We start from the raw sequence: 10889 nt of genomic DNA, 5'->3' as shown, positions 1-10889 counted from the left end.
AATAACAGGAAGACAACAACACAGAAGATCCCCAACACCTGGGATATGCACCAGCCCGACATTCTTGTTGCGTCAGTATGAATTTGTTATAAAAACCCAAGTTATATGACACAGGAAGCATGCTAAATGTTTTAATCGTGGTTATTATAGGAACAGTGATATTCAAACACATGTCAATTAGAAGAAACTCCTCTGCTCCTGACCTGCTTCTCTGCTCGCAGCTGCTCTTTCTCTTTCTGTGCAACCCTCTGGCTGGCTTTCAGCTCCTGCAGCTCCCTTCGTGTTTCACTCAGCTGAACCTGCGGGCCGGTCACCGTAAAAACAAAAGCAGTATTGAATATGTCAGAATCATTTATTTCATAAAGCAACAAATGGGGTGTGAACAAGTTAACTGGCTATGCAGTTCACGTGACAATTTTTCTTTACCCCTTTGACACACCTCCTGTACGTGTCATGACTGAAAGGACTTTTTATCACAAGGTGCTTGCTACATTGAAAGAAAAATACTGCAATGATGTACAGTCTCTCTCTCTCTCTCTCGCTCGCTCACCCGGTTGCAATCTTTTTCTCTACCAAGCTCGACCTCCAGCTTCACCCTCTCCATCTTTTCCTCCTGCAGCCTCTCTTGCATCTTCTGCAGCTCTGCGTTGAGTCTCTCCAAGTGTTCCTGGTCCAACTGTGGAAATGACACACACAACGTATGAAATGCTTTCCCAAATTAGAGTCCTTTAATAACGTGCAAAATCTTTGCACGTTATTATTATTATTGAGATTTACTCAATAATCGGAGTAAATCTATTACCTCCGCAGCGTTCTGCAGACTCTGCCTGTCTTGAGCCCAGTTGGCTCTTCCTTCTCTCAGGGCCATGCTGGCATCTGCAAGCTGAATGGTGAGTTGGGCAGCCTGCACTCGAGCCTGGTGCAGTTCGGCCTGCACATGATCCTTTTGGGCTGCCAGCGAGCTTAGATCGCTCTTCAGGCCCTCGACGGTGCGCTCGCTCATGTGGAATCGCTCGCGTAGGCTCCGCATCTCCTTCAGCGACGCTTCACTTTCAGTCTGTTGACAAAGCAAGCCGAAAAGGACACGTCTGGTTACCGTCGTGGCAAAACAGAAAGTAATTTGAGATGCTGGTACTGGTTTTATTAAAAAAAAAAAAAAAAAGGCAGGTTGTTTTCGTTTTAGGCATTAACAGTAGTGGTGTTAAAAATCTGAATGCAAAGACAATTTTCCAACTAAACCAGAATAAAGAGACACATTTTCTCTTTCAGTTTGTGTAGGGTTTTTCAGATGGAAATTATATTTCTACATTCTTTATCAAACTCTTTCTTTACCCATCATTAAAATAAATGTTAACGTTCACCATCAGGTTATGGCAGAGATTTCGACATACACAAATATGAAAGCAGAACAGATTGTTAGGAAGCGGATGGATGAACAGACAGATAAATGAGCAGGTGAAAAGACAAATGGAAAGACTGACAGATGGACAAATAGATGGACAAATGGGCTGATAAACAGAAAAATTACAAATTGATTAAAAATGGATGAATGGATTAAACTTATAAGCAATAAGATGAATAAAGTCTTGAAATAATCTGTTTGGTACTTAAACTGGGAAAAGATTCAAATCAAATTCCTAATTTTTCCTGACAGCGAAGGAACTTTTGCAAATGTGCAAACATGTTTATTCCTTTAAGTATCTGACCTCCTTCCTGTGGGCAGTGGTGAGTTTCTGTGTGAGGGTGGTGATGGTGTTCTGGAGCTGCAGGACGCTGGTGTCTCTCTGGGCCAGGGAGTTCCTGAGAACCTGGAACTCTTTAGACAAACTCCTGAGCTCAGCTTCAGTCTGATCCAGCTTGTTCTAACAAAACAGGCCAAATGAAAGACATCAAAGTAAAGACCCAACAGAGATGCCAGTTTACTCTTACCACTGAATTGGTTTAAGAGGAAAATACCTGCAGGCCTTTTTTTTCAGTCTCCTCCTCTTTTCTCAAGGCAATTGCCCTCTTGGCTCTGTCTTTCATTCTGTAAACACAGATTTTTGGCTATGGGTGCTCAAAACTATTTATGATACCCCTCCAAAAAAAAAAATAAATAAAAAAAAAGTCAAACCTCTCCAATTCTGTCTCTCTTTCCACGGCTCTTTGTGTCAGTGTTTTGATGTCTTCTTCAAGCTCTCTGATCAGCTGCTCTTTTGCTGCCTTGACCTCCATTAAAGCAGCTTTCTCCTGGGCTAAGCAATCTCCTAAAGCCTTTTCATCCTGAAATACCAGAATTCAAGTCAGGCTTTGGAGATCTCTAAGCATCTGGTGAGGAAAATGAACTGATCATCATCTGAAACGTAAATGTAGGACCATCAAGGTCAATGCACCACCTGCTGCTTCATCTCCATCTCCTCGATCTTCTGATCACTCTGCGCCAGCTGCTCCTTCAGCCTGCTGACCTCACGCTCCAACCCTCTGCGATGTCTGTCCCATTGCTGCTTCTCCCTCTTGTAGTCCTCCCCGTCTCTCTCCCTTTGCTTTTTGGCCGCCTCCTGCTCACGCAGCAGCTCAGCGCGCTCCTGCAGACACTCCTGTAGCCGACTCTGAGAGGAGACAGGGAGAATACCCGGGCTATGTCTACGGATGTCCTTTAGCCACGCTCATTAATTATGCAGCTCTAAAAAGCGTACGCTAACCAGGAGCCTCGTCAGGAGACTAACCAGGAGACTCACCTGCAGCAGTTCGGCCCTGGGTATTACCAGCAGCATGTCTGTTCCTCCGTGCGATTCGTCCTCCAGGGTCACCAGGTCTTCCAGAGGCTTCGGTGCACAGAAAGTGAATGTTGAGCTGCGGGAGCACACTTCCCCTTTAGCATCAACATATATGAACTCATACTCCAGGGAGCTGGGCTTGGGCAGGTAGGAGGCTGAAAGTGATGAAACAAAGTCTTCTTTAACATCTTAGCAACTATCAGAGAAAGACTGGAGAACGTCATATACAACGGTGGCTCAAGGGGTAAAAATTCATCCTGTAACCGGTGGGTTGCCGGTTCAAACCCCTGCTCCGTTCTTTGCCTGCTGTTGGTGATCAGAGCCCTAACCACCACCAGCTCTACTCCAACAGTGCTTCTCATTATACCTTCAACAACTGCTTTTAGGAGCACTGGACTGAGAAGTAGTTCATATGATAAACTCAGGAGACACACAGTTCCACCAGCTGTATGCCAATTGCTGCTGCTGCTAGTCTGGAGGAGCTAAGTGGGGAAGGCATTGGGAGGTGGAAGTTCGGCTGGAAACTGCAGCTGAGTGGAAGTAGGCGGGTCTTTGTCAGAGCAAGCTTTTAGGCAGCCCTGAATGACTGTCACAGGAGATTCAAGGATTTCTCAAACATGCATGAAAGAATCAAAGCAACACTCCAGTTATGTTTTTGAAGGGAATAAAATCATAACATGATAAAAAGATTTAAAAAAAGAGTCAGATTTAAAGAATATCCTCCAACCGTTTTTGCATGTCTTCCTTATAACATCTGGGGTTATTAAAAAACATATATCCAGAGCTTCAGCCCTGGAGCCCATGGCTAACGATACCCATGCTGAGAAGCACTTTAATTAAAAAAAATAAAATAAAATAATGCTATAATAATACAATAATTTGTTCAAAATGACAGCTTTTTAAATTATATGCTAAAGAACAGACTTGAATGAATTACCACCTAAGCTATGTGCATTAGCTAAGTCAATCTAGAAGCAATCATCTTTTTAAATCACAGCAGTTGATACAAAGTCTTTCTTTATTGGCTCTGCACATTGAAGTCTGCTCATTGGCTCAGACCCATACCTGCTCCATGCATGCTCCTCACAGACAACCGCCCTGACCAGTTTCTTCCGACACACAGCACAAAGTGAACAGTGTATTCTCCAGCGAGCAGCAGCAGCAGCAGCAGCAACAGCAGAGGAGTCTTTAAGCCATTGTTTTTTGTCGTCCTCATTACTCAACCCCCTGCTTAGCACAGAAATGAATTCACGCCACGACAGAGGCTTTCTGTGTCGGAGACAAAGCAAGGCAGGATATTTGGCTTCTGCACAGGATGTGTGTTTTTGTTTCCTCCTTATTATTCTTCTGGAAAAATTCTCTTTTAAGTCAGAAACAAACATTGCCATCCATAAAACACAAAGATTTGCAACGATGACAGGCATTCTATAGAAATAACAATCTCCTGCTGAAGGTTTTATGTGCTGATATGCTGTCCTAGCAGAGATTCACTGAAACTATGAACAATAAATACACAGGCATGAGTACCCTGGAAGTGCACGCAGCAGTTGACCTCTGTGCCCTCTTGATAATCGGCTGGGGCCAGAGCCCAAACGAAGGTTTCATAGTCCTTCAATGACGACCATCCGACCTGAGGAGGACAACATGCACACGTTGTTATTCCTAAAAGGTAATTATAATGAAATTTATTTCAAAAGGGACAATGTACAACTGAAACACAAATGTCACCATTAGACAGAGATCACAACACTAAAAGTTGTTTTCCAATCACAACAACACACACACATACACACACAGAGTCATGCAGTTAATAAAAATAAATGCAGGCTTTCATCCAGGTCGAGGTTCATCCATTTGTTCACCCAGGCTTACATTTTTTACAATTGAATTGTTTCTTGAAAACTTACTGAAAATATTTATTGGTAATTTCCAGAAAAGGTTGTCTCATGTTGGGGCAACCTTAACCAAGAATATATGTTTGTACAAGAACTTAAATATAAAAATATACTACAGGACCTAGAAAAGCAGAAATTATTTACTCTGCTGTTAAAACAATTAAAATCAAATCAATCTAGCTTTATTTGTAAGGTGCGTCAAACTCTTTAAGCTGTTTTTTGCTCCTTGTTTTTTTCCCCATTTTCATGTAAAGTGTGTCTTACGGTCACTTTAAGCAAAAAAGAAACAGTTGTTGTTAGGGTTCAATGATAATTAACAACACAGTTTTTGTGGAGTCAAAAGAGATACAAAGTAGCTTTCTTTGCATTCACATTAGTGATTTTTATGCAACCCTGCAAAACAAAGTGATTCAAAAGATTAAAAACCACTAAAACAGACTGTGTATATAACTTTAGTTATTCTTTTCTGTTTTTAGTAGAGCTGATAAGATTCTAGCTTGAAAAGATGCTTAGTGCATAAAATACTATGCCATTTTTCATGCTACTGTTTACAAAGTAATACATGGAGGGTATAATGTGCTTATACTATCTAGTTAATTAAAGGACTATCCTTCATTTGAGTAGTACGATCGAAGTTTTTAAACCATAGCTTTTAAACCTTGATAAATATTTTTTGCAGGTAGCTGGCTCATCACAATTCAGAATAATATATATGAAAACTGATTTGTCATCTCAAGTACAACGGCCTATGTACTGAGCTTCAATGAGAATGGGAAAACCTGTGGGGTCTCAATAAATCAAAAACCAACATAGGGATTAAACATTAAAAACGCTTGAAGCCGAGGGACTCAAATGCGATCCTGTGAAAATACTACAGTTTTTTAAATCACTTTTTTTTTTTTTTCAATTAGGATATCCAATTTTCTCTGTTTGATCACAGGAAAAAGTTTCAGATCTTGGAAATAGGTGACACAAAATAATACACTTTCCCAGACTTTCTGAACCTGTTTCTGTTTTTTTTTTTTTATGACAATTGTCAGGACAGCGATACCTTAAAGAGCCCAATCCAGTCACTGCTGACCCAGCTGTGCTGCGAGCTCAGTGTGTAGTGGCAGTCGACTCTGCTCTGGGGGAAGTAGGCGCAGCCCACGTTTCGAAACTCCACGCGCCATGCCTTGTCCATGGCAACACAACACAATGACAGGCTACTTTACACCTAAAAGGAATAAATGAGCTGGTGAGCAAACTTGAGCAAGCAGAAGCCTCTGAATATTTATTTGGTGTAAGAAGATAGCCTGACTGAGGCTGCACTTGAGAAAAGGACACCAGAGATAAGCCTCTATGACAGGACGGGCTTTGAGCAACATGACATGTTAGAAGTGTGTTGCCGTGGCTATTTTGGTCGTCGTAAAAAAGAAAATCATTTGTTAGTTATTGTACTTTATTACATGTAAACAGGCAGTTAAAAGTGTCTGGATCTCGGATTCGACACTACTTAAAATGAATTGAGCAGTCCTGGCTGCATCTTTAACGTACTACAGTCTCTTCTAAGTACAGAAGCAGCTACGGCGCTTTGGAGAAATATTCATGCCCTTGGACTTTTACACACTTCAATCTATTTTAATTGTATTTTTGTGTTACAGATCAATACAAAATAATGAATAATTGTCAAGTGGAACGGAAAAATGTGGGATGATTTTCAAAATCTTTCACAATTAAAAACCCAAAACGTGTCGCATGAGCACACTTCATTTTAGAAAATCTACATATAGATGTCATTAGCCAGGTGCTCCACAAATCTGGCCTAAGGTGAAGAGCTGTAGGCAGATAGACATTATTCAAATCTGCACTGAACTTTTTAGCCTACAAGCCAAATAGCATGTGTGGCAAAAAAATAAATAAATAAATATAGATGAATGATGGTGGCAGCATCAGAATGTGGGGATACTTTCCAGGCAGCAGGGACAGGAAAGTTGATCAGAGTTAACGAAAAGATAGGTGGAGCCAAATGTAGGTCAGTCCTGAAGGAAACCCTGTTGGAGCATGCAAAAGGGGTGAGCGTGGGTCAGAGGTCAGAGACAGACCTCACACAATGTGAGCATGGACGGTACACTTAGAATAATTGTAGGGAAAATACTATATAAGGACATTTTAGGAATCATGCATTTTAGTTATTGAAGTTTGAAATGTAATGGCTAGAAAGAAATTGGTTCTTATTCCTTGTACCTTGAGTATCAAAATAAATTTCTATGTTCCAGCAGACCAAAATAATTTAATCCTGAAGAATGAGCTCCAAATTGATGTTTTGGATAACAGCATGTTGTTATGTTTCCTATTGCAATATGCTTTGCTTTGAAATATTGCAACCCACAAATTACAAATGTAACGTTAGAAAATATGAAAGAATTCAAGAGAGATAAAAAAAAAAAAAAACTTTGCAAGGCACTGTAACAGACAGCTATGCATTGCCATGACAAAGGCCAGATGTATTTTCCAGTGGGGCCACAGAAAACAACAAACCGTGCTTGTGCTTGTAACAACAGAAGAGCAACAACAAACTCTTAATATGCTGCAAAACTGCAAAGGACTCAACCATTTTCGCATCACAAATTGAACTTTGAAGTTCTGAAATGTCTAGTTTTCTATTTTGAAAAGCATACAAAAATATGTGCGTCTATGTATTAACTGTCGATGCCCCCGATAATCACATATTTGAGGTGGAAATTTACAGCCACTTTCCGAGGGTTCATATTTCACAGGCAGCAGGCTTGAGGCCCTGCAAGAAGCAGCGCATGTCGGGGAAACACTGTGCCAGACACCTCGATGCAAGTTTATTAATTTAAAAAACCATAAAGCGCAGGATAGTCAATTATGAATTAATGTTTTTATTGCTAATTATTGCTTGTTTTGTTTAACGGCTGTAAAGTGTGAACAGAGCGGGGACAATAACAGGCTTTGTTAACTAAAGAAAAAACATCTGCGCACATTTTATCTCGAGTCCTCCATGAAGTGACTCTTACCTTTAAATCCCGACACTCTCTGAACGGGCTGAACAACGATGCCGAGTGCGAGTCAGAGGGTCTGTAGTCCTCAGTAAAACCACGGAAACATATTCAGGACAGCTGTGGCTTAAGCTGCTGGGACACAGCTTCTACAGTAACCCGAAACAATTACAAAAAAAAAACAACAACAACAAAGCCAAACATGAGCACGACGGCGTCAAGATTCACCGTGGGATTGTGGGAGCTGTTGTTCGTCAAACAGCTGGAATTATGGAAGATCACGAGAGTCCGGACTACAACCCCCAGGATGCTGTATCACTGACAGAAGACCGCTGAACGTAATATGATGCTGCTCGACATCCAGCGTTGCGTTTCTCATCGGAAAGAGCTACAAACGGTACAGCTGGCAGATGTCAGCTTGATCCACCAATTGGAAGGTTTGCGATGAAGGACAATGACCAATAGCAACAGCAGCGATGAAAATAATGATTTTCCTCTGCGGTGTTATTAAGGGAGTCTACAGATTGTCACACATTTGCTTCGTATTCGACAAAGTTACACATAAAGTTACACATTACTAATTGGAAATGTAGCCTCCTATTCCTTTCTCTCATTATTAATTTCATCATATAAAATAATATATCTCCTAAAGTTTTTTGTGCACTTTACGATCTTAATTTATCCTTAAGTTCTCCTTAAGGATATGTGCAAATCTGATTTTAGTCTGAATCTCCAAATAATACGGTCATTTTACTTTTTGGGAGCTCATCATTCTTCCCCCTTTACTGACGTGTTGTACAGAGGGAGCACTTTTAGAACATGATGACACTATGGCGCCGGACAGAAGGTGGCAGTACAGATTTTGAAAACCTCCCATAGCACACAATTTTACATTCAGGCTGAACGTATGCAAACTTTTAAACCTCAATCAGGCAGCGCATGTTTCTGACACTGCTGAAACCGTCTCAGAGGTATGTGGCAGTATGGCATTCAGACACATTACAAACGCAAATTGTTGTGTTTATACCCCTTGTACTTATTCAGATATTTTTCATGCTACAACCACTCTTCCATGTATTTTTGTGATTTAAAAATTTTTTTTATTTCTTTTTCAATTTGTAAATATTTAAGTGTTTCTTGCCTCCCTTTCATTTTGATATATCTAAGTAAAATCCACGTCAGCCAGCTGTCAAAGTCAGTTAATTAGTAACGATATTTCACCTGTGTGAGATTTAACCATATGAATAGAGTTGCTCTCTGAAGGCCTCAGATGTTTGTTAGTGAACAAAAAGTATCATTAAGATCGCGGTGTACAGTGACTGCCAGCCTGCCAACACATGGCTGTCCACCTGAACTACACTGGACAATAATCTGCAGAGGTAAATAGCTCAGGTGGAATAACCTGTTGATATGATAACTATTTGTTGAGCTCTCTACATTGACCAGCTGTGCCACTCTCCTTATGGAGGGATGACATGTGGCCATTGCTTATAGCTTTGCAGCTTGAAACAAGTAGATGGAAGAAGGTGCTATACTGAGATTTAAGGGATTGTCTTTGGTCTGTAAGCATCATGTCGTGGAGAGAGTTTTTCTCAGTGATTATTTATATAGGCAGGTACATGTATGCAGCCCTTACTCAGACTGGTGGTGGCAGTTTCTGATATGGGCTGCCCAAGGTGGCTTCTCCTCTAGGGAGGCATGGACTCTCAGAACATCCCCTACCCCCAGGTGCTCCTCTCCATAAACGTATGCGTGCTCACCCACACCTGATGTGCCCCCGTCGCGTGCGTCTCTGGACGTGAGCGCTGCGTGCACCTCTTCTCCCCTCTCCTTTTTTCTGCCGCCAGGTCCAGTCTGTCCTGGTGACGGACCGGGTAACCATCCAGGTAACAAACAAAACGAGTACATTTGCCTCCTAAACCTCAGGCCCAAAATTTCAAACTTCTCCTGCCTCATTAGTCTTAACAGAGCAGCCAATCAGTGCCATGCCGTTCCCAGCTACGTCTTATAAGGACATCACCAGTCATCAGAAGAACGTTTAAAATGGAGCTCTTGCATGAAATAAAATTTAAAAATTCAAATCTTTTTCATATATGTAGCTATAATGTGTTAGTATTGCCACTGATGAGTTCAGACTTCCCAAATACCCAAATACTGTATTCCAAATACAGTATTTGGGTATTAGACAGACCGTGGTTCTGTCTATTAAACATTTCATTAAATGCATAGATAAGGTCAAATGAGCCTGGTAACATTCCTATACTATTTAAAATACGTTTGATTTTAAGTTTTGTTCAGTAGGGGCGTGCAGATTAAATTATATGTTCAATTTTGAGTGTAAAAACATATCAAAATACATCATATACTGATGTATTTTGATATGTAAATATCAGCAGACATCTTGTTACTCATTCTAAGGGCTGGTAGTTAATCTCATTAATTTGAAGTCTTAATGAATAATTTCTGTCACATATCACACTTGCTACATGCAGAAGAGTAGATGATGATTCTTATTGCTATGTTCTAGTCTGTTGTTGCCTATTAGGCTGTTGCTCAACAACGGTTTTATAGCCTATTAAATAGAAATGCATCGCTATAAAATTTTTCGGCTGATAATCATCATTTTTAGTAGTATCATAGATTAAAATTTTGTCCATACACTTTTGACACTATGTAAAAGCCTCATACACCTGTGCTGCATCACACATCCACGTTTTTCAGAGGAGGTTTTAAAGGAGTTTCCATACCACAATTAAATGGTATGTATGGTTGATTGAAAAGTCTTGGGAAGGTGCAGAGGTGGATTGTGAGGGATTTGGGGGGGGGGGGCATTGGGGTCGATTTAGTGGTGCACCACCCTTAATTGTAACTGCATTCTGTCCAGGGGGTTTGGTTTGCTTGGATAATAACGAGCTGTGTGACTATTCTAGATAAATAATTTAAAATTTAAGACCAAAGCATATCCATGAGTCATAATCTCCCAAAGTACAAACCTAAATCCTATTGAGAATCTGTGACCACATTTAATTGATGATGTCCACAGATGCTCTCCTTCCAATATGACTGAGCTTGATGATTTTGCCAAGAAGAACGGGCAAATATTTCAGCCTTTTGGCAGAGACGCACCCCAAAAGGCTTACATCTGTATTTTTGAAAACATATTTCTCTCATTCCATTTTATAACTAAGTGTGCACTACTTTGTGTTGGTCTTTCACACCAAGGTTTTCAAACAGAG

The 10889-nt window shown here is 40.6% G+C and overlaps 1 protein-coding gene across 1 annotated transcript in view; it reads right to left on the bottom strand.

The window, feature by feature from the left end:
- calcoco1a (calcium binding and coiled-coil domain 1a) overlaps positions 1–7884 on the bottom strand; it is a 14808-nt gene extending 6924 nt beyond the window's left edge. Inside the window, exons 1-11 of the mRNA XM_015032793.1 lie at positions 7672–7884; positions 5703–5867; positions 4284–4386; positions 2718–2911; positions 2376–2588; positions 2114–2262; positions 1957–2026; positions 1707–1862; positions 803–1057; positions 551–676; positions 204–299 (exon numbers count right to left, since the gene is read on the bottom strand). Coding sequence (XP_014888279.1) covers positions 204–299; positions 551–676; positions 803–1057; positions 1707–1862; positions 1957–2026; positions 2114–2262; positions 2376–2588; positions 2718–2911; positions 4284–4386; positions 5703–5834 — 1494 coding nt within the window. The 5' untranslated portion in view covers positions 5835–5867; positions 7672–7884. The remainder of the gene's footprint in view (positions 1–203; positions 300–550; positions 677–802; positions 1058–1706; positions 1863–1956; positions 2027–2113; positions 2263–2375; positions 2589–2717; positions 2912–4283; positions 4387–5702; positions 5868–7671) is intronic.
- Positions 7885–10889: the final 3005 nt, after the last annotated feature.

Source organism: Poecilia latipinna, unplaced genomic scaffold (assembly GCF_001443285.1).
Source record: "Poecilia latipinna isolate Pla-1442-1.1 unplaced genomic scaffold, P_latipinna-1.0 Scaffold250, whole genome shotgun sequence".
Lineage (NCBI taxonomy): Eukaryota > Metazoa > Chordata > Actinopteri > Cyprinodontiformes > Poeciliidae > Poecilia > Poecilia latipinna.
The sequence above is the reverse complement of the archived record's forward strand: the minus strand, read 5'-3'. Positions and strand labels throughout refer to the sequence as shown.